Here is a 23,856-nt window from a genome sequence, read left to right as displayed (position 1 = left end):
TCTCCTTGGCATAAATAAAAATGGAAAGACCTAGAGGTGGAGCTCTCAGGAGGCTATGAGTTTGATCCTAGGTGGATCAAACTATTTCTCTCTCTGGGCACGATGAGAATATATCTCTTGAATGTAACTCCGCATTGGCGACAGGAAGGGCATCTGGCCAGTAAACGCTCCTTCAGTTGCCCAGACTTCACTCCGTAAGGGATTATAGGGTCATTAAAAGAAGATGAGGATAAATAAAAATGGAATCCAAATGGGTCTTTTCCAAATCTGCTTAATTTCCAAGTCTACCGAGAACATGTGGATGCTGTCTTCATATCGGGGCGTGCCCGTCAGGAAACGAGTTTTTGCTTTCTGCCTTAAAATATTACAGGCAGTCATTCGTTTAGTGACCTTTTGTTCTGTTTCCCTTCCCCCAATACTCCCAGCAAAGAGTCAGTCAGAGGCCTCTTTTCTGATTTATTTACATATATATAAATGTCCTGGCTACGTCTACCCACGGGCCTGCCAAGTTTCTGGAGATAACAAGGAAATTACAGATAAGGCCAGAATTACTCACGAATATATTCTTTCCTCCGTTGATACAGATTGCCCGCGCAAATTCATTACTTTGTCCAAGACAAAAAACCAGGAAGTCCCGCCTCCTATTTATAGTCTCTGCAGATGTCACTGCATGACAATTATGACTTGGCTTTGTCCCAACTCTTCCGCTGCTGCGCACGCCGGTCACGTCTTCGTAATCTTGCATCACTCCAAAACTGTTCTTGAGGCGTTGCCAAATCAGAAGGAGGCTCCAAGGAATCAGGCTTTGCCGGCCCCTCCTCCTCCCTTTGAGTGGGTGCCAGGGAGGGAAAGGGCTCAAGAGAAGCAGGGCTGGCCAGGTCTTCTCCCTCACTTTCTGAATCATCCGAGTCCAGGAGTCCGGGTCCAGGAACTTGGGTCACAACACCTTTCAAAATTACAGTGGCACGGGAAAAAAAAAAGTGTTATGACCGTTTTTCACATGGCCACCGCATGGTCACATGATCAAAATTCAAACGCTTGGCAACCGGTTCATAGTTATGACGGTTGCAGTGTCCCGGGGTCATGTGATCGCCTTTTGTGACATTTGGACAAGCAAAGCCGGATTCACTGAACCACATGATTTATTTAACACCTGCAGTGATTCACTTAATCACCATGGCAAGAAAGGTCATGAAATCGGGACTGCTCACTTAACAACGGTCTTGGAAATTCTGGTCCCAAATTTGGTTGTAGATTGAGGATTACCTGGATTTTGGATTTTGAAAGGGCGGAGTCAACATCTGGAGGCCCACAAATCATTTTGTCTGAAACGATATAGGACCGGCTTTTCCAACCTTGGCAAGTTTGTGGACTTCAACTCCCAGAATTCCTCAGCCAGCAACCAAGGTTGGAGACCCCTGGTTTACGAACAAGAGTATTGGCCATATCATTTCTTATACAATTTAACATATTCAAATACATTTTACTTAGCTACAATTTTTGCCAGAATATTCTTTTTTCGTAATTTTTATCCATATCCTAATATTTCCTTGCTCATTTCCATAATGTTGTGTCTCGTCCGATCTCACCACAGCCGGGGCCTTCTTATCTGCTTCCGAACACGGAGGAATGTCCTAGTATGCTTCCCGGCCCCAGCCCTGGCTCCATGCCCAGACAGGCTGAAGAGGAGGAAGTATCTCAAGCCCCCAGCTCTGGCTCCATGCCCAGGCAAACGGAGCAACTAGACCCCTCCCCCTCCTCCACAGCATGTGAGCCTGAGGAAGGTCAATTACCAACAGCTGCCGACTGGAGTGACCCTCGCGTCAGAAGACTTGATAGACGGAGGCAACAGAAGGAAGGGAGGGGCAGGCCTGGATAAGTGCTGAGTCATGGAGCCACACCCCATCGCCTATATAAAGGACCTGCTTTCTGGCATTCTCTGAGTCAGGCAAACATATCTTGCTGAAGTCACTTTCTGGTCTCCTGCCTGCCCTGAGGACTTTGCTAGGACTTTGGCAGAGCTGCAGAGGCACACCTGATTCGGATTTCTCTGACCCGGCCGTCAGCGGAGGAGTGGGACACGACACATAAGTCACATCTTCTTTTGCCCTCAAGTTCTAATTTCTCCACTTTTATTAATATTCATTCTTTTTTTATTCTCTTTTAACTGTTTCAATTTTTATCCTAATATATTCGAATATGTTCGGGGTTGTCTTTCTTCCATTTCATTTTTTCCTTTTTACAGCAATCCTTCTCCTTCTCCCTCCTCTCCCTCCCTCCCTTCTTTCATCCTCCCTACTTTCTTCTCTCCTCTCCTACTCTTTCTCTATTTCCCCTTCCTTTCTCCCCCTCCTCCCTACTTCCTCCTCATCTCCCCTTTCTGGGAGTTGAAGTCCACAAATCTTAAAGTTGGAGAACCCTGGTATAAAGGTATTTCCTACCTTAGCAGGGGTTTGGACTAGAAGACCTCCGAGGTCCCGTCCAACTCTGTTATTCTTTTATCTAATACAGTGGTTCTCAACCTTTATAGTGCTGCGACCTCTTTAATACAATTCCCACGATGTGGCGACCCCTTTAATATAATTCCCCACGACGTGGCGACCCCAACCGTAATATTATTTTTGTTTTGAATTTATCGCGCCTGAAGCCGTATGGGCTAGCGATCTGAACTGTTTGCGATTGCCTTGAGGACAGAGGCATTAAAGCGGAGACTCCTCCCCTATTAAGTTTATTGCGCCTGAAGCCAGATTAGGCTAGTGATTGGGAGTGATTGCAGCTGGCTTGAGAGGGAGACATCAGAGCAAAGATTTCTCTCTTTTTTAATTCATCGCGCCTGAAGCTGAATTCAGCTAGCGATTTGAAGAGCCTGCAGCTGGCTTGTGGAGTCAACCATTGGAGTGCGATTCTTCGACTTGCAAGTATACTTCCCATATTTCCGATGGTCTTAGGCGACCCCTGGCAAATCGTCATTCGACCCCCAACGGGGTCGCGACCCACAGGTTGAGAACCGCTGATCTAATAGATAGTCCAAGTTTTCCAAACCTGCATTTGGTGAAGCACACTTCATCACTGTGCCTTACAAAGAGAAGGTCTTCTACTTTTCCCTTCGAGAAAAGGTTACCATTTGAGCATCAAAAGCATAAAATAACACCATTTCTCCCTGCAGGAAAACTATCCTGCTCTTTAGAAAGAGGCACAGAAAGATATGATTTACCAGAGTTAGGCTATTCTGAGGATGTTGTACTGTTGCAGAGATCTGTCAACCCTTGACTGACAAGTCGAAAGGCCAAGACCAGGCAACGGGGAAGCCCAAGCAGAGGGCAAGAACACAAGCCTGTAGGCAGCCTCCTGAGGACATCAGAGCATGGGGCTGGAAGGGACCTCAAGAGACCTTCTAGTCCGACCTGCTGCTCAAGGCAAGGAGATGGTAATCTATTGGTCAAATGGTTGTCCAGTCTATTTTTGAAAACCTCCAGGGACGGAGCAATCACAACTTTGGGAGGCAAGCTGCTCCATTGATTAATTGTTCTTATCGTCAGGAAATTTCCGGAGTGGTGTGGTGGCCTAGAGGTGGAACTCTTGCTTCACAATCAGGAGGCTGTGAGTTCGATGCTAGGTAGAGGCAGATATTTCTCTCTCTGGGCACAATGAGAATATATCTGCTGAACAAAACTCTGCATTGGCGACTGGAAGGGCATCGGGCCACCAAATGTACTGCTAGCTCAGTTGCCTAGACTCCACCCCACAAGCAAAGCTGGCTGAGGAACTCTGGGAGTTGAAGTCACAAGTCTTAAAGGGACCAAGGGATTATGGGGTCATTAAATGATGATGATGATGTCACGAAATTTCTCCTTAGTTTTAGGTTGGATCTTTCTTTAATGATCTTCCATCTGTTATTTCTTGTCCTGCCCTCAGGTGCTTTGGAGCAGGAGTCTCCAACCTTGGCAATTTGAAGACTTGTGGACTTCAACTCCCAGAAGCTGAGGAATTCTGGGAGTTGAAGTCCACAACTCTTCAAGTTGTCAAGGATGGAGACCCCTGCTTAAACCCCTTTTTCTGTACAACAACCCTTCAAGGACAGGAAGACTGCTATTTTATCATCCACAGACCAAGTAGGAACCAGCAATGTGCTTCAGCTACCAAAAAACCCCCCAGTGCAATCCCTCCTCTTAGTCTCAGCTCTTATGCAGCTCTTTTTAATTTTAATTCTTTTTTATATTTATCTTTATTATCTTTTGTAAGCTGCTCAGAGTCGCCTTATGGGAGGCATATACATTTAATAAATAAATAAATACCACAGAGTAACAAGAATTGGAAGGAACCTTGGAGGTCTTCTAGTCCAGGGGTCTCCAACCTTGGCAACTTTAAAACTTGTGGACTTCAACTCCCAGAGTTCCTCAGCTAGCTTGGCTTTGCTTTGCTTTGCTTGTGGACTTCAACTCCCAGAGTTCCTCAGCTAGCTTGGCTTTGCTTTGCTTTGCAAAGCTGGCTGAGGAATTCTGGGAGTTGAAGTCTACAAGTCTTAAAGTTGCCAAGGTTGGAGACCCCTGTTCTTGTCCAACTCTCTGCTTAAGCAAGAAACCTATTACCGTTCTGGACAAATGGCTACCCCAGGGGTAGTCAACCTTTTTATACCTACCGCCCACTTTTGTATCTCTGTTAGTAGTAAAATTTTCTAACCGCCCACCGGTTCCACAGTAATGGTGATTTATAAAGTGTATCATCATCTGCGCATGCCTCTCGGGCATCGTGGATTGGGTTTTGGGGGGGTGGCGCCAGCTACCAGCTCTGCTTGTCTGTTACAGCTGCGTGGTGTGGGGGGAGATGCGGGAGCTATTCTGGGACGAGGCTCTTTTGTTTCCAGTCGCACTATAACGCCATTTAATTTCACTTACGTAACGTGAATTAAATTTATGCGTGGTTGATACAAATAGTATATTTTCAGAAATTTCAATTGTCCCCGGGTAATTTTATGAAAACCGAATGAAAATGTTTTTAAATAATGCTATGAAAATTTTTTTAAAAGTCAATTAAATTTAAAAAAATGGAAAGTGCTTCAGTATCGGACAAAACCCCTACCGCCCATCATGAAAGCTGGAACACCCACTAGTGGGCAGTAGGGACCAGGTTGACTACCACTGGGCTATCCAGTCTCTTTTTGAAAACCCCCAGGGATGGAGCCCCCACAAGTTCTGGTGGCAAGTCGTTCCGCTGGCTGACTCTTCTCGCTGACATGAAATTTTTCCTGAGTTCTAGGTTGGATGTCTCTTTACTTCTTGTCCTGTTCTCAACTGCTTTGGAGAACAAGTTGACCCCCCTCTTCTTTGTGAAAACTCCTCAAGTACTGGTGTGTAAGAGGTTCTCAGTCATCCAGGTCATGGTTGTCCCAAAGGTGCTTTTGACCTGGAGGACTGAGAATCTCTACAGACTTTTAGCTATAGAATTTGGGATGAATACCCTTTGAACGGTGTGGGAGTAGGAATGGAATTCCAGAGGAAAAAAACTGCAGACTATAGGAACCAGGAGGACCACTCAGGTGACCCTGAGGACACAGATAAACCTCCAGGTGGCCTCAAAGACTCTCAAAAAGGATGCAAATGACCAGCTGTCTGCAAAGAGTATAAATCCTTCCAGTCTCCACCATCCAGTCAGAGCTGAAGAAGCTTCTTGGATGAGAAGCGAAACGTCTTCAAAGAAAAAACAAGAAAGTCCAGTTGCCTCCAGAAAAAAGCACCTTTGAGATCCTCAAGTACTGGAAGACAGTTATCGTGTCACCTCTAATCCTCCCCTTTGATAGGCAAACATACTTAGCTTCCACCACCATTCATACGATTTAGCCTCCAGAGCCCTCATCATCTTTGTTGCTCTTCTTTGCACATTTTTTTAAAATTTGCATTTATATCCCGCCCTTCTCCGACGAGTCAGGGCGGCTTACACTATGTCAAGCAATAGTCTTCATCCATTTGTATATTATATACAAAGTCAACTTATTGCCCCCAACAATCTGGGTCCTCATTTTACCTACCTTATAAAGGATGGAAGGCTGAGTCAACCTTAGGCCTGGTGGGGCTTGAACCTGCAGTAATTGCAAGCAGCTGCTGTTAATAACAGACTGTCTTAGCAATCTGAGCCACAGAGGCCCTTTTTTAGGTCTCTGCGCCTTTTTTTTTTTTTTTTGGTATCGTGGGGACCAGCATTTTGCAGCCGAAGACTTTTTCTTAAGCTCACATTCCCCACCCCTCCCTCACAGCAAAACCTAGAAGGACGATCAAAAAGCTCAACTTAAAATTTCAAATATTTACTTTATTTGCAATTGCCAGAGGAAATTACCGGGATGGAGTCGGGAAGGCTAGCAAGTCCAGTTCCCTCAACAGGAACAAAGTGCATAAAAATTCAAAAAACGGCGGGGAAGAATGCAGTCTTGGTGGATTCAGTAAACCAGAATTCCCAAAATTGAAAACAATTATGAACCATTTTTTTTTCTTCCAGAAAAGACAGGAAGGCCAAACTGAGGCCTTTCTCCAGACAATTTAGGGAGAAACATATGCTGTTTGCACCCTTAGACATAAGTACCTTATTTTTCTCTTAAAAACCACAGGTTTTGGGGGTGATGTAATTCCACCTCCTCCATGGGGAAGGAATTCCTTGCCAGTGTGACTCCCTCCAGAAGCACCGAGAGAGGGACCAAATTTAAGGAACCAAGTAGGTTTTCAGTCCCGTTCAGGGAGACTGGAGAGAAACGGGAAGCAACAGCTCCTTATGTCTGTCCATCGGATACCCCGGCTGGGTCTAAGTCCGAATGCAGAAGATCGGGAGAAAGATGATGATCTTGTAGAATCAGTTGAAAAAGTAGATTGATTTCTTCACCTTCTCTAATTTGAAGTCACCTGATGGAGAGAAAAGGAGAGGTCAGGGAAATAAGAAAAAAGAAGGTATACTGGTTTGGAATATCTTTGCTTAACGGCTGCTGCAAAAAAGCTTGTAAAGTTGGACACAAAAATGGGGTCATCTGCTTAATGACCAGCATGACTTATGACTGTAATTACAGTGAATGAATGAATAATGAATGAATAATTTGAATTCTATACCGCCTTTCTCCCGAAGGACTCAGGGCGGTTTACAGCCAAGTAAAAAACACAATAAAAAACATACAATATACAGCTAAAAACCGACTTTAAAAAACCTATTCAATTTGGCCCATTAATTAAAAGACACATTAAAACCATAAAAAACCCCATTAAAATTACTAACAGTTTTTAATTTTATGCCAGTCCTGCACGGAAGAATAAGTACGTACAGTGGTTAAGTCGAGAACAATTTGTGGTTTAACTAACAGCGGAAATGGGCAATCCGCAGCCCATACAGAGAGCTCCGACTTACACTTCATTTAGTGACTGTTTGAAGTTACAACGGCACTGAAAAAGTGACTTGTGACCGTTTTTCACGCTTACGACCGTTGCAACATCCCCATGGCCATACAATCAAAATTCGGATGCTTGGTAAGTGACTCATGACGGTTGGAGCATCCCAGGGGGTCCCGCGATCCCCTTTTGCGACCTTCTGACAAGCAAAGTCAGCGGGGGAAGCCAGATTCACTTAACAATTGTGTTACTAGTTTAACAACTGCGGTGATACACTTAACAACTGGGGCAAGAAAGGTCGTAAAATGGGTCAAAACTCACTTAATGATCTCGCTTAGCAATGGAAATGTGGGGTTCCACTGCGATCGAAAGACTAGCTGTGAGATAAAATTTTATTCAGCTTTCGAAAGCTGAGGGTTTTTAATAAAATTTCTTTGCCTGAAAAAGCGTTAATTCTTTCTGGGTTTTTCCTTTTTTTCTTCGCTCAATATAAAGATATCCTAGGATGAACACTAAGAGGAGGAGGTTCATTTAAACTTCAAGGCCTGGAGTGGGGAAAGCTGCTTAAAAGTCTCAGCTTGGGAGTCCAACAGGAACAAAAAACAATGGAAGTGACAGATCATGGCTGTGTGCCATAGATTCTCTCTGCAGGTGGGTACATGTCTGCCAACAGGGGTACCCCCTGGAACTGCACAGGATGTGCTTGGGAGGGCACCAATATTCTCTCTCAAACAACAAGGCACCCACAGTTTGCTTTAATGTAACACCACTGTAACACCACTCCTGCGCAGTTTGCACTGGCTCCCTGTGGTCTTTCAGGTGCGCTTTAAGATTTTGGTTACCACCTTTAAAGCGCCCCATGGCTTAGGGCCTGGATACTTACGGGACCGCCTGCTGTTACCTTAGTTGGTTCAGAACGCAGCTGCGCGGGTGATAGTGGGAGCCACACGTTGCTCCCATGTAACACCTCTCCTGCGCAGTCTGCACTGGCTACCTGTGGTCTTTCGGGTACACTTCAAGGTGTTGGTGACTACCTTTAAAGCGCTCCATGGCTTAGGGCCAGGGTACTTACAGGACCGCCTGCTGTTACTGAATACCTCCCACCGACCTGTACGCTCGCACAGAGAGGGACTCCTTAGGGTGCCGTCCGCCAAGCAATGTTGGCTGGCGGCCCCCAGGGGGAGGGCCTTCTCTGTGGGGGCTCCCACCCTTTGGAACGAACTTCCCCCTGGACTTCGGCAACTGCCGGACCTTCGGACTTTCCGCCGAGAACTGAAGACCTATTTGTTTGTTCGCGCAGGACTGGCATAGGATTTTAATAGGATTTTAATTAGTTTCAATGTTTTAACATTTTAAAATTTGGGTTTATTTTAAATGTTTTAATTCGGCCATCTGTAAAATAAGTTTTTTAAATTATGGTTTTATGTGTACCCTGTTGTTGTTTTTATCATGGCTGTAAACCGCCCTGAGTCCTTCGGGAGAAGGGCGGTATAAAAATTTAATAAATAAATAAATAAATAAATAAATATGCCTCCCACCAACCCGTACGCTCACACAGAGAGGGCCTTCTCAGGGTGCTGTCCGTCAAACAATGTCGGCTGGCGGCCCCCAGGGGAAGGGCCTTCTCTGTTGGAGCACCTACCCTCTGGAACGAACTTCCCCCTGGTTTACGTCAAGTGCCTGATCTTCAGACTTTTCGCCGTGAGCTGAAAACGCACCTATTTATTCAAGCGGGACTGGCTTAAAAGTTTTATTAAATTTTAATTGGGGTTATTTATATTTTAAGGTTTGTTAAATTGTTTTAAATTTCGGCCACCCTGTAATATGTTTTGTTTTAATCTTGTTTTAATGTGTATATTGTGGATTTTTATTTGGCTGTACACCGCCCTGAGTCCTTCGGGAGAAGGGCGGTATAAAAATCGAATAAAATAAAATAAAAATAAAATAAATGCCACAGAGTGGGCAGGGGAAGATGAAAAGAACAAAATAGAATTCTTTATTGGCCAAGTGTGATTGGACTCACAAGGAATTTGTCTTGGTGCATACGCTCTCAGTGTACATAAAAGAAAAGATACCTTCATCAAGGTACAACACTTACAACACTTAATGATAGTTATAGGGTACAAATAAGCAATCAGGAAACAATCAATATCAGTATAAACCATAAGGTGAGTTCTAGTCCCCACCTTAGGCAAGAAAGTTAACTGGGTGACTTTGGGCCAATCACCAGGAGACTGGGAGTTCTAGTTCTACCCTAGGCCTGAAAGTTGGCTGGATGACTTTGGGTTGTTGAAGAGAAATGAAGAAGAGGAAGGAATATTAGGTATTTTCCCTGGCTTATTTGAAAAAAATAATAAAAGTGATACACACGTGCAAACACAGAAAATAAAATAAAATTAAAAAGTAAATTAAAAAGTAATAAAATAAAATAAAGGTGGGAGGGTGAGGTATATGGACAAGCAGGCTGCTGAGAAAATTTGCAGGCCCCAGTACTGCCTTCCTCCCCCCCCCCCTTCTCATCTGAGTCTTTTCCTAACATCAGCCTGGCACAATTGCCAATAAAATGGCAACCTTGACACAGGTGTGGAAGCGGCAGATTACAGGAGCCACATGTAGCTTGGAAGCTCTGCAGTCACCAGCAAATCAGAGAAAGCCGCAGAATTAAAAGGAAGTGGGGATTTTTTCCCTTCAAAGGGAGTGAATGGTGCTGTTGTGGTCCACCAGCAGCCTGCAGAGCTGGCAAAGGAGTCGGACAGCGATGAGACTGAGGAAGAGCGTGGGCCAGTCCTGGAGGCTGGGGAAGGCCCGGATGAGGGCTCTGCGTCGGAGGCAGAGGTGGGGCCAGGGCCATCAGGGAGTGATGTGCAGACTCCAGAGCCTCCAGAGGCTGACAGTAGTGAGGCAGAGGAACAGGAGGAGCCTGTTCCTAATGCACGCATGAGAAGAGCTGCCAGAAGGCAAGAGCAGCTCAAGCAAAGATTCGACTCGGGAGTAGGGCCAAGAGATGACTGGCCCCTCCCATAAGGCTTAAAAGACCAGCAACGGCGTTTGGGCTCTTTGTCGGAAAACAACGTTGATAGCCTTGCTCCTTGTCTTGCGGTTCAGAGGAACCGGAAGCTTTTTTTAACTACTAGTTCAACCAAATTGGTAGCTACCTACCCATTTGTCCAAACTGGTAGCTTTTAAAACTGCCAGTTCAACTGAACCGGTAGCTTTTCTTTTTTTTTTTTTACTACTGTTTCGCCCGAACCGGTAGTTTTTAATCAACTACCGGTTTGTCCGAACTGGAATGAACCGGTAGCATTTCACCCTTGCTCCGAGGTCGCTTCCAGCTCTATTTTATTCTAAAACAAATATCAGCCCAAAGGCCCTGGTTGTGTATTCAGGCAACTGCTACTAGAACAATGCAATCAGTTCAGTCTTAACACATGGAAGAAGCCGATTGGGGCTTGGACCAAGGAATTTAGCAACTGGAGATAAGCCAATGACTCATTGGATCACCAGGCTGAATCTTGCTATTGTACAGCTGGAGAGGAGCATCCTTCAAGTCATGGTTAACATGAGGGGTGGGTGAGAGGTGGGTGCTGTAAGAGGGGGAGGCATCGTGCATGTGAGCACAGCTGGCTGCGGAGTCTGTTCCGTGGCAAGGCTATTTTAGGCTTAAAATACAGTTTCTTACGCATGTCGCCCCGCAAAACAATAAGAATAGAGTGCTGTCAATTTTCACCAATCGTGGCCACCACGGGACTTCAATCACCTGGCTTTTGACACCCCACCTGATCCTAAAACTCCATCAACTCCCCAAATGAACGTTTGCAAAAGAAGTAACGAAGGTTCATCGTATGCGCTTGAAAGGACAGTTGCACTGTCATAAATGGGGGTCACGTGATCCCCATTTGTGACCTTCCCAGCTGGCTTCTGACAAGCAGAGTCAATGGGGGAAGCCGGATTCACTTAACGGCCGCATGATTCACTTAACAAATGCAGCAATTCACTTAACAAATGCAGCAATTCTCTTAAAAACCCAGTCCCGTGATGGCAAACCCTATGGTATGCGTGTCGGAGTTGGCACGCGGCGCCCTCTTGTGGTGGGCATGCGAGCCATCGCCCCAGCTCGGCTCCGCTGCGCACGCGCCTCTCGCTGCCCAGCTGGTCTTTGGGTCTCTGCCGCGCATGCGTGGGGGACGGGATGCACTTGGGGGACGTGCACATGCGCGGGGACAGGGCGCTTCTCTTTCCCTCCCTCCCTTCCTCCTCCTTCTCCCCCTTCCCACAAGTCTCATCCTCTTCTAGCACTGATGGTGTTTCCTAGTTTGGTAATGAAACGTTTGCAAGGAGCAACCAAGCTCGGAGAGCACCAACGGCCCCACAGTCTTCTCTATTTCTCTCTCTCTCTCTCTTTCTTTCCTTTCCCTCTCCCTCCCTTCCTTCCTCTCTTCCTCCTCCTTCTCCCCCTTCCCACAAGTCTCATCCTCTTCTAGCACTGATGATGTTCCCTAATTGGATAATGAAACGTCTACAAGGAAACAACCAAGCTCAGAGAGCATCAAGGACCCCGCCGGTCAACCACGAGCTAGAAATATTGCCTTCGACTGGTAAAGTTTTCATCTTTTAAAATGATTAAGCAGGGACATCCATCAAGGGTTTGCACAGCCTTCCTTTAGAATCCCCTAAATACCTGATCTCACAAATCAAGGGCAGGGGTCACCAACCTTCCGGACCTCAGGGACCACTAAATTCATAATTTTAAATCCTGTGGACCACTAATACGAATTTTTTAAAAAGAAAAATAGTATTTAGTGCAATATAAAAAAATGCAAATAATTTTTCTGTGTACCACCAAAATCTTCTCACGGACTACCAGTGGTCCACGGACCACTGGTTGGTGACCACTGATCAAGGGGGCTTTTGAGTCTTACCTTTCTTGGGGATTTTAGGCAGTAAATCTTTCAGGTCCTGGATCCAGGCCTGGGCAGCTTTCTTTTTCTTTATTTCGCTTTCAGGTATCCTTTGGGAGGCAAAAGGAACAAGTCAATGAAAGAGGAACTCAATGCCAGTTTTCCTCAAACTCATGGATAAAGACCGTATTTTTCGGTGTATAAGACGGACATTAGTTTTTGGAGGAAAATAAGAAAAAAGCTGATTGGCAGGTAGATCGGCCTCCCGGAATACCCCCAATCAGCTGTTTCCAGAGGTGAATTTTAGCAACAGGTTTGTTGGTTGTGAGCTCTGTGCTTTGCTTTTTTTCTTCAGAATTTTTTTTTTCTGCCTCTGAAAGCCTCCAACACAGAGACTTTTTTTCTGAAGCTCTATTTGGAGGCTTTTTTTCTGAAGCTCCGTTCTGAGGCTTTTTTTCTGAAGCTTCATTTCTGAGACTTTTTTTTTCTGAAGCTCTGTTTGGAGGCTTTTTTTCTGAAGCTTCGTTTTTGAGGCTTTTTTTCTGAAGCTTCGTTTCTGAGGCTTTTTTTCTGAAGCTCTGTTTGGAGGCTTTTTTTCTGAAGCTTCGTTTCTGAGGCTTTTTTTCTGAAGCTTCGTTTCTGAGGCTTTTTTTCTGAAGCTCTGTTTGGAGGCTTTTTTTTGTCAACCTTCATTTCTGATGCTTTTTTCAATCTCTGAAACCCCAGTTTGAGAGGCTGGGCAGGGCTATATTCAGAGTATAAGACCCACCCAGATTTTCACCCTCTTTTTTGAGGGAAAAAGGTGCATCTCATACGCTGAAAAATACGATAATCGATTCCCATCAAACATAAAAACAGGCAGTTTTAGCCAAAACACTTTCAGCAAAAACTTCATCAAAGATAGCGGCTTGACCGCAGGACAGTGTAACAGCTGTAAATGCGGTGGGGGTTGGCAAGTACCCGAAATGTGTTCCCGTGACGACTGCAAGGGTGAGTTGTGGAGTCCACTTGTCAGACCCTCATAATTATGTCGTAACTCCCTTTTTATAGGTAAGTCGCAACTTCGAACGGTCGCTAAGTGACCGGTTGTAAGTCAAGGACTGCCCCTAAACGCTTATAAAAATTGCAGAGGGCAAGCATCCTCTTAAAGTGGAGTCCCTCCTCTTCTTTTACAGGCAAAATGACACTTATATGCCTGCTGCTCTAAAAACAATCTGGAATAAGCTTTCCTGTTTCCAGTAAGATTTACCCTGGAGCAAACCGGAGTGAGACTGTACAGGTAATGTCAGGCCTGGAAACCATACTAGGCCTTAGGGTTCCAGACGCTGCCACATTTTTCCCCTGAGGGGAAGAAGGGGGGCTGAGGGGTATGGTAACATTCTTCAAGCGGTCAAGGTCGGATGGTGTTCACATCTGCAGGAGGAGTGGCGGGAAGATATTCGAATGAACTGGGAGAACGTGGGACCATGTGACCAGCAAAGGGGTCAGGGGGGTGGGACTCTTGGGGTTTGTATAACTGGGAAAAGAATCCGGAAGTTCAGTTTTGGAATTTCACTCATCGGGTGCCAGTTTCCTCATGCTAGTAAAGAACTCTGAAACACAATGGCTTCTGAGTTTTTTTTATGCAGAGGAGGTTTTTCTGGAACCTTGACATTATTCCAAAACTGAACTTCCGGATTCTTTTCCCAGTTATACAAACACCAAGTGTCCCACCTCCCTGACCCCTTTGCTGGTCACATGGTCCCACGTTCTCCCAGTTCATTCGAACCCGCCACTTCTCCTGCAGATGTGAACACCATCCGACCTTGACCGCTTGAAGAATGTTACCATACCCCTCAACCCCCCTTCCTCCCCTCAGGGGAAAAATGTGGCAGCGTCTGGAACCCTAAAGTCTAGTATGGTTTCCAGGCCTGACAGGTAACCCTTGACTTACAAACAGTCTGCTTAGCGACCATTCGAAGTTACAACGGCACTGAAAGGAGTGAGTTATGGCCATTTTTCACACTTAACGACCGTTGCAGCATCCCCATGGCCTCGTGATTTGCATTCAGCCGCTTGACAACTGAACTCACATTTATGACGTTGGCCGTGTCCCAGGGACACATGATCCCCTTTTGCGACCTTCTGGAACGATCTACCCCCCGGACTTCGTCAGCTTTCGGACCTCCGGACCTTCCGCCGCGGGCTTAAAACATACTTATTTAATTGTGCAGGACTGAGCTAGATTTTAAATTTTGGGTTTTAAATTGGGTTTTATTTCTATTTTTAATTGGACGGGCTTTAGAATAAGTTTTTTAAATGTTTTATATTGTATTTATATTCTATTTATCTGTTTTTAGTGCCTGTAAACCGCCCTGAGTCCCTTGGGAGATAGGGCGGTATATAAATATGATTAAATAAATAAATAAATAAATAATGTCAAATGGGCACGTAAAAGAGAAAATAAATAACCCAAAAGGTCCACGGAACTTACGTGGGGTTGGAACAGTATTTCTGCAACATGAATTTCGAAAGGTCTTCCAAGATAGGTTGGCTGTGTAGTGTGACAAATTGTTCGCGGCATATCTAGGATTCAGAGGATAAATCGCTTAATACATCCTTCCTGAAACATGTAGAAAAACCCCCACGGAATACAGGCGGTCCTCGACTTACGACATAACCACTCCTTGCACTCATGGCCATTGGAGCAGCCCCATGATCATGTGATCCAAATTTGGGCACTTGGCAGACTTCCATTATTTTAGAATGGTTGCAAGATCCTTTATAAAGAACTGCTTCGTAAAACCCTAGTAAAACCACACCTGGAATACAGGTAATCTCCGGATTATGAGCATTCCCTTAGTGAACATTCGAAATTATGGGATAAGCGCTCCCTAACGTTTGCAAACAAGGCCCGACGCCAGGGGTGGGATTTGGACTGGTTCGGGTGAACCAGTAGCTCCGGTTTGGATGAACCAGTAGACAATCAGCTGAGAGCGAACCGGATTGCTCTGACGATCAGCTGGGGCCGCCCGTCCGCCCCTGTGCTTTACTTACCTTTATCTTCGCACAGCAAAGCGGATCGCCGCCCTTCAGCTGTTTTAATTCCCTAGCACTAATGCGGAAGGTGTTTTTTTGTTGGACTGAGCACGTGCAGTGCATGTCTGGCGCGGGCACACATGATCACCGAACCGGTTGTTAAACCGGAAGAATCCCACCACTGCCTGACACTACAAATCTTGCAGCACCATGGCACTCGTTCGCTCTTATGAACAACCGCAGAGTCTCTGCAGCATTTGTCTTGCATGTTGCTGGCCGAAATGCAGCTTCCGAGGGGCAGCTCCGCCCCTCGGAAGCTCCGTTTGGGCATCCAGAGGCCTTGCCAGCCGAGCTTCTGAGGGGCGGATGTGTGGGTCATAATTCGAGGACTACCTGTTTATAGGTTCGTTGTACGCAAACGCTCTCTACAAGAATCTGAACTACTAACAGTCAAAGCAAATTGGCGGTAGATAAGAAGGCAGGATACAGCGAGGGGTGTTTGGGTGGCATTATTCTTACCTTATTCATTATGTCCACCGTGGCTGCATGTGTCCAGAAACAGTCATGCACAGAGACGAAGGTTAGCCCGGCCCTGAAAAAGAAGAGAGGCAGATGAGTTTCACCCTATAAGGCAAAATTATACCTTTAGAGACCAATTTTGAAGGGAGAAATATTTGATATTAAGAGAGTATTTGGAAGCAAGGTCAATGTTTATCAATAATTTGATGTAGTCAGGTACAATGGGATGAGATTTAGAACTGAATATTGTTTCGACTAATCATTTTTAGTATCTTTAAACGTTTTCTTGTCCTTTTTCTTTCTTTTCAAAAAGATCGGAGGAATTTATTTTACATAATGGTGAACATTTTATTTATTTATTTATTTATTTATTCATATTTGTATACCGCCCTATCTCCCGAAGGACTCAGGGCGGTTCACAGGCAAATAAAACATTTATGTACAAATTAAAATAACCATTAAAAAACTTATTCTAATGCCAAATTATTAAAAATATAAATATAAATATTAAAAACCAATTAAAACCCCTATAAATTTAAAATCTAGTCCAGTCCTGCACAGATGAATAAATGTGTCTTGAGCTCGCGACGGAAGGTTCGGAGGTCCGGAAGTTGACGGAGTCCTGGGGGGAGTTCATTCCAGAGGGTGGGAGCCCCCACAGAGAAGGCCCTTCCCCTGGGCGTCGCCAGACGACACTGCCTAGCTGACGGCACCCTGAGGAATCCCTCTCTGTGAGAGCGCACGGGTCGGTGAGAGGTATTCGGTAGCAGTAGGCGGTCCCGTAGATAACCTGGCCCTATGCCATGGAGAGCTTTGAAGATGGTTACCAAAACCTTGAAGCGCACCCGGAAGGCCACAGGTAGCCAGTGCAGTCTGCGCAGGATTGGTGTCATACGGGAGCCACGAGGGGCTCCCTCTATAACCCACATGGTGGTATCAATAGGAAGATTCCTGTTGATGGTGTTGTAGGGATTTACAATTGTTTCTCAAGGTGATAGGATGGTTTTTCGTTTGATATTGTCTATTATCCAATCAATGAAATAATGAACTCTAAATTTTAGGAGACCTACAAAGTGTTTATTGATATTTAATTTTCCAGCAAATGCAGGTAGACCATGACTGACAACAGTTGGTTTAATCACCATTCAAAGTTACAACAGCACTGAAAAAAATAACTTGCGACCGTTTTTCACCCTTATGACCGTTGCAGCATCCCCATGGTCACATGATCAAAATTCGGATGCTTGGCTACCGATTCACATTTATGACCGTTGCTAGGTCCCAATGTCAGGTGACCACCTCTTGCAACCTTCTGACAAGCAAAGCCAAGGGGGAAGCCAGATCCACTTAATAGCCGAGTTACTAACTTATCAACTCCAGTGATTTCGCTTAACAACTCTGGCAAGAAAGGTCGTAAAACGAGACAAGACTCACTTAACAAACGTTTCACTTAACAAGGGAAATTTTGGGCTCAATTGTGGTCGCAAGTCAAGGGCTACCTGTATAGCTACTATGATGACTTATTCATTTAGTGACCATTCGAAGTTACAACGGGTAGTGAAAAAAGTGACTTACAAGTGGGCGGCACTTACGAGCCTTACAGCCCCCTCAGAGTCACGTGATCAAAATTTGGGTGTTCGGCAACCGGCATGTATTTATGACGTGTTGTGACTCGTCGGTTGCACTGTCCTGGAGTCACGTGATCAGCATTTGCTGCCTTGAGCAAAGTAAATGATAGCTCAGGCTGTAAAGAAGCCTGTTATTAGAACACAGCAGCCTGCAATTACTGCAGGTTCAAGCCCGGCCCGAGGTTGACTCAGCCTTCCACCCTTTATAAGGTAGGTAAAATGAGGACCCAGATTGTTGGGGGGGGGGCAATAAAAGTTGACTTTGTAAATATACAAATAGAATGAGACTATTGCCTTACACACTGTAAGCCGCCCTGAGTCTTCGGAGAAGGACGGGATATAAATGTAAATAAAAAAAATATAAAAAAATGGAGGAAGCTGGATTCATTGAACAACCGCCTGATTCTCCTAACAACTGCAGTGATTCTCTTAACAACCAGGGGGAAAGGGTCATAAAAATTGAGTATGAATCCCTTTATGACCATCTGGGAAATTCTGATCCCAATGGTGGAGGGCTACCTGTATGTTTTTTTCTCTCTCTTTTTTTTAAAATGTATGTACCGTATTTTTCCGAGTATAAGACGCACCTTAGTTTTGGGGGAGGAAAATAAGAAAAAAGCTGATTGGCAGGTTTTTGTTTTTTTTTAATTTACATTTATATCCCGCCCTTTTCCGAAGACTCAGGGCGGCTTACAGTGTGTAAGGCAATAGTCTCATTCTATTTGTATATTTACAAAGTCAACTTATTGCCCCCCCCCACAACAATCTGGGTCCTCATTTTACCTACCTTATAAAGGATGGAAGGCTGAGTCAACCTTGGGCCTGGTGGGATTCGAGCCTGCAGTAATTTGTAGGCTGCTGTGTTTTAATAACAGTCTATCTTACAGCCTGAGCCACCACGGCCGGTGTATTGTGGATCGGCCTCCCAGAATACCCCTAATCAGCTGTTCCCAGAGGTGAATTTTAGCAACAGGTTCCTTGGTTGTGAGCTCTGTGCCTTGCTTTTTTTTTTTTTTTGCTTTTTTTCCCTGCCTCTGAAACTCAGTTTCAGAAAAAACTTTTTTCTGCTTCTGAAAGGCTCCAAAGCAGCTTCAGAAAAAAAAGCCTCTGAAGCTCTGTTTGGGGGCTTCTTTTCTGAAGTTGTTTGGGGGCTTTTTTTTTTTTTTTTGAAGCTCTGTTTGGGGGCTTTTTTTCTGAAGCTCCATTTGTGGGCTTCTTTTCTGAAGCTCTGTTTGGGGCTTCCTTTCTGATGCTTTCTGATGCTTTTTTCAGCCTCTGAAACCTCCGTTTGAGAAGCTGGGCGAAACTACATTCAGAGTATAAGACGCACCCAGATTTTCACCCTCTTTTTTTGGGGGGGGAAAGGTGCATCTTATACTCCCAAAAATACGGTAGTTATTTATTCTTTAAATGTTTTAAAATAAGCAGAAAGCAAAGACAAGCAATCGGATGAGTTGGCAACTGAACTTCCCTCAACTAACTATTGCTAGCTGCAGACTGACAGCGCAAATTGGAAGATGATAAGTGTAGAAATTCATTATTGAAATAAATTGCTACGGAATGCCCATGTGGGCCCTTTTATCAGCTTTTTCAGCCAATTGGTTTTGCCGAAGGCCGGTCGTGGACCTTGCATTTTTTTCTATGTTTATATGCAATGGCTATTTAGGCTGCCGTTCTGCTAGGATTGTGTATGCCAGGGGTGTCAAACTGGATTTCTTCAAGGACCGGATCAGCGTTGTACTTCTCCATGGCTCCTCCGAGGCCCATTTTTGGCCAGCAGAGTGCTACCGGAGGCCGAAAATGGGCTGTGTGTGGACCTCATGGGGCCGGGTTTTGGCCTCCACGGCCTCCTGCAGCTCTCTGCTGGCCAAAAATGGGCCATGTCCCCCCCCCCACCTGTGGCCTGTTTTGGGCGGCAGAGATCCTGCGGGCTGGTTCTTTGATATTTCTAGGCCAGCCCCACGGGCGAAATTTAAGCACCCCACGGGCCGGATCTGGCCCATGGGCCTTGAGTTTGACACCCCTGGTATATACTGTACAGCAGGGGTAGTCAACCTTTTTATACCTACCACCCATTTTTGTATCTCTGTTAGTAGTAAAATTTTCTAACCGCTCACCAGTTCCACAGTAATGCGCCGTATATCGTCGTCTGTGCATGCCTCTCACGCATTGTGGATTGGGTTGGGTGGGGTGCGCTGGCTACCGGCTCTGCTTGTCTGTTACAGCTGGGTGGTGTGGGGAGAGATGCGCGAGGTATTCTGGGATGAGGTTCTTTTGTTTGCGGTCGCACTAGTTACCTAGTTTCACTTAGGTAACGTGAACTAAACTCATGCGCGGGTGATACAAATAGTATATTTTCAGAAATTTAAATTGTCCCGGGGAATTTTATGAAAACTTAATAAAAATGTTTTTAAATAATGCTATGAATTCTTTTTAAAAAGTCAATTAAATTTTAAAAAAAGGAAAGTGCTTCAGTATCGGACAAAACCCCTACCGCCCACCATGAAAGCTGGAACGCCCACTAGTGGGTGGTAGGGACCAGGTTGACTACCACTGCTGTACAGCAACGATCACCAACTGGTGGTCCGTGGACCACTGGTGGTCCGTAAGAAAATTTTGGTTGTTTGCAGAAAAATTATTTGCTTTTTTTATATTGCACTAAATCAGGAGTCCTCAAACTACGGCCCCTGGGCCAGATATGTGCAATCAACGTTTGTGTTGCTGCAGAGAGTCTCCTCCTTCGGGGTCTTTTTGTGTGGGTCGGCGGGGGGGGGGCAGAAATTCTGACTTGGGGTCTGCTTCAGCCTCCTGGTGCTGGGGTTTGGGCGAAGGATGGAGGGAAGTGCCGCTGGTGGTGAAGAGCCGGAGGGCCTCATTCCAATGGGACTGCATCATGGCCTGGAACTGGCTGCTCATCTCAGCCAACTAAGCCTCCAGGCGCTGGTACCTGGCCTTGCACTCCTGCAGGTCTTCCCTCTGCTTGGAAAGCCTATGCTCCTAGTCCTCAGTGAGGTGCTTCTGCTGAGCCTCCTTCTCGGTCAGATCCAGTTTGAACTGAGCTGTTTTGCCAACTCTTTCTCGTGGTGGCTGCTTAGCTCCAACAACTGCTTCTTGTTGGGGCCCTAAGGAGCCCAGGCGGGCAGGTGAGGAGGGGGGGCGCGAGTAGAAGCGGGCAAGGTGCCCCACGACATGAGTGACATCGAGTTGGCCACGTCCACCAGTCACATGACCACCTAGCCACACCCACCCAGCCGGTCATTAGGCAGATCACATTTGTGGTCCGTGGGATTTAAAATTATGAATTTAGTGGTCCCTGAGATCCGAAAGGTTTGGGACCCCTGCTGTATAGGATTGCTTCCCCCCTCCCACTTCAAAATCCTGCTCTTAATTCTTTTAGAGTGGGGGGAAAATATGGATGGTAAATATGAAAGGAAATGACAGCTCATGTTCCAGGAGTCCCAGAACTCACAGGTAGCCCTCGACTTAGGACCACAATTGAGCCCCAGAATTTATGTTGCTAACTGAGAAATACATTAATTGAGTTTTATCCCATTTTACGGCTTTTCTTGCCACGGCTGTTAAGTGGATCATTGCAGGTGTTAAGTTAGTAAGTGAATCTGGTTTCCCTGTTGATTTTACTTGTCAGCCAAAGAAGGGGGGGAGGGGGGGTCACATGACCCCGGGACACTGCAACCGTCATAAAGGTGAGTCGGTTGTTCGGCATCCGTGGGGATGCTGCCACGGTCGTAAGTCTGAAAAATGGCTATACGTCCCTTTTTTTTCAGGGCTCTTATCAATTCGAATGGTCACTCAATGCACGGTGGTAAGTCGAGGACTACCTGTAACTGGAAGTAGAAAGGCTATGGGCAAGCCTCAACTTGGCTTACTGACTGCGAGTAGAAACAGGCAAGGCAAGGGGGAAATTTGAACAATAGTTAAGATAATAGAGAACGAAGTAGCCCCAATCAATGAGACAATAAAGAATTTGAATGTACTCAGAGATCATCTAGTCCAGGGGTCTCCAACCTTGGCAACTTTAAGCCTGGAGGACTTCAATTCCCAGGAGCTTTGCCGGCTGAGGAATTTTGGGAGTTGAAGTCCTCCAGGCTTAAAGTTGCCAAGGTTGGAGACCCCTGATCTAGTCCATCCCACAACGTTCATTGCGGAATTTACAGGCCGTCCTTGACTTACCACCATTCATTTAGTGACCGTTTGAAGTTACAACGGCACTGAAAAAAGTGACTTATGATTGGTTTCCACGCTTACGACCGTTACGGCATCCCCATGGCCATGTGATCAAAACTCACGCGTCAGATATTGACCATGCCTGGGGGCGGGGGAGAGGGGGGCTGCATATCGGAACCATAAGTCTCGTTTCTGGAGTTCATGGGAACTTCAAATGGTTGCTAAGAGACCGGTCGTAAGAGAAGAACTACCTGTATACATAAATACAGGTAATCCTCGACTTACAACAGTTCGTTCACTGACCACTTGCAGGGACAACGGCACTGAAAAATGTGACTTATGAGAATTTCGCGCACGACTGTGGCAGCATCCCCATGGTCACGTCATCAAAACTCACCTGCTTGGCAACTGGCTCATGGTTACGACGGTTGCAGAGTCCTGGGCTCTGTGACACCCCCTTTGGTGACCTTCCGACAAGCAAAGTCAACGCGAAAGCCAAATTCAACCACCGGGTTACTAACTTAACCACTGTGGCGAGAAAGGTCGTAAAATGGGGGGGAGCTCTCTTAAGAAATGTCTCACTGAGCAACAGTAGTGTTAGGCACAATTGCGGTCGTAAGTAGAGATGTACCTGTAGTATGCAGGACAATTTTTTAAAAATGGGCATACCCATCGAAGTGTTGTGGTCCGCCAGCAGCCTGCGGACCTGGCAGCGGAGTCCGACAGTGAGGAGACTGGGGAGGACCATGGGCCAGTCCTGGAGTCAGGGGAAGGCCTGGACGAGGGCTCTGCATCAAAGGCAGAGATGGGGCCAGGACCATCTGGGAGTGATGCGTGGACTCCGGAGCCTCCAGAGGCGGACAGCAGAGAGGCAGAGGAACAGGAGGAGCCTGTTCCTAGTGCATGCATGCGAAGAGCTGCCAGAAGGCAAGAGCAGCTGAAGAAGAAAGGACAACTCAGGAGTAAGGCCAGAAGATGATTGGCCACTCCATGAGGCTTAAAAGAGCAGCAACGAGCCGTTGGGTTCTTTGTAGGAAAGCAACGTTGATTTCCGTGCTTCTTGTCCGCGTCTCTTGAACTTTGTGCGGTTTTTGCCAAGAAAAGCCTTTGGCAAGTTGCCAAAGACATCTAAGGTTGGTGGTAAGGCTGAAGGGCTGTTTATGAAGAATTTGTTTGGGACGAAACTGAGATGAATTAATTCTCAGCTGTTTTAATAAAATAAGTTTGTTGAGGACTGAATTGAGTTTAGTAATCAATACTTGGGCCTTGGTCACGACACAAAGGGGATTTCCCCCGCCCTCTCAAATTCCCTTCTTACTTTTGACAATGCAGAGCCGTCAACATCATGTGGCTGGAATCCAGAGAATGGATGAAGTTGGGCGGGAAGGCATTTTTCTGCTTTCTTGTATTTGGCTTCCTATAGGTAAGGCAGAGCAGAGCAGTTTTTGAATTCCAGGCCCACCTCACTCACCCTAATCGAGACCCTTCTGTAGCTGCGACCAACATTTCAATCAAACCAATCCCGTTAATCTAGCCCAGGGCTCTCCCAACTTGGCCACTTGAAGACTTGTGGACTTCAACTCCCAGAATTCCACGCTGGCTGGGGAATTCTGGGAATTGAAGTCCACCTCCCTCTTAAAAATTGGCCGAGATTGAGAAACACTGCACAACAGGCTTTCTCATGAAGCACCCGAAGAATTTGATGTATGATCGTTCGCCACAGTCACTGGTTTGAGATGGGTGGCTAAACAAATCCAATCAATCAATCAATCAATCAATCAATCAATCAGTATCGCTGGAAAAAAGTGAGGTTAACCCTTCAGATGCCCCATCTGATACCAGGTAGGGAATACATAAACTGAATTGATTTAAGTTAAACCTCTGACAAGAGATGGATAGTTAAGAAACAGGAAAATAAATAAATGTTTTGGATTTGCAAGCAAATCTAGTAAATATTTTGGATTTGCAAACTAATCAATCAATCAATCAATCAATATTTTGGGTTTGTAAACAAATCTAATAAACAAACAAAACTCCCTTTTTACGACCCTGTAATCCCTTTATTCAGGATGAAGTCGGGGCGACTGAATGGAGCTGAGCGTTTACTGCCCAGTTGCCCTTCCTGACGCCTATGCGAGGTTCACAGCAGATATTTTCTCTTTGCACCCTGATAGAGAAGCATCTGCCCGTTTTATTTATTTATTTATTTATTTATATTTATATACCGCCCTATCTCCCTAAGGACTC

General features: G+C 45.6%; 1 protein-coding gene across 3 annotated transcripts in view; it reads right to left on the bottom strand.

Annotated features, from left to right (window-relative positions):
- Positions 1-6,588: 6,588 nt before the first annotated feature.
- Positions 6,589-23,856, bottom strand: part of POLRMT (RNA polymerase mitochondrial) — an 89,920-nt gene continuing 72,652 nt past the window's right edge. For all 3 annotated transcript variants that reach the window (XM_058163546.1, XM_058163547.1, XM_058163548.1), the window contains 5 exons: positions 22,928-23,026; positions 15,797-15,869; positions 14,733-14,824; positions 12,281-12,369; positions 6,589-6,887 (listed from right to left, as the gene is read on the bottom strand). In XM_058163546.1, the coding sequence (XP_058019529.1) occupies positions 6,838-6,887; positions 12,281-12,369; positions 14,733-14,824; positions 15,797-15,869; positions 22,928-23,026 (403 nt within the window). In that variant the 3' untranslated portion in view covers positions 6,589-6,837. The remainder of the gene's footprint in view (positions 6,888-12,280; positions 12,370-14,732; positions 14,825-15,796; positions 15,870-22,927; positions 23,027-23,856) is intronic.

This window comes from Ahaetulla prasina, chromosome 1 (assembly GCF_028640845.1).
Source record: "Ahaetulla prasina isolate Xishuangbanna chromosome 1, ASM2864084v1, whole genome shotgun sequence".
NCBI classification, from domain to species: Eukaryota; Metazoa; Chordata; class Lepidosauria; order Squamata; family Colubridae; genus Ahaetulla; species Ahaetulla prasina.
This window is presented reverse-complemented; position numbering and strand designations above follow the sequence as displayed.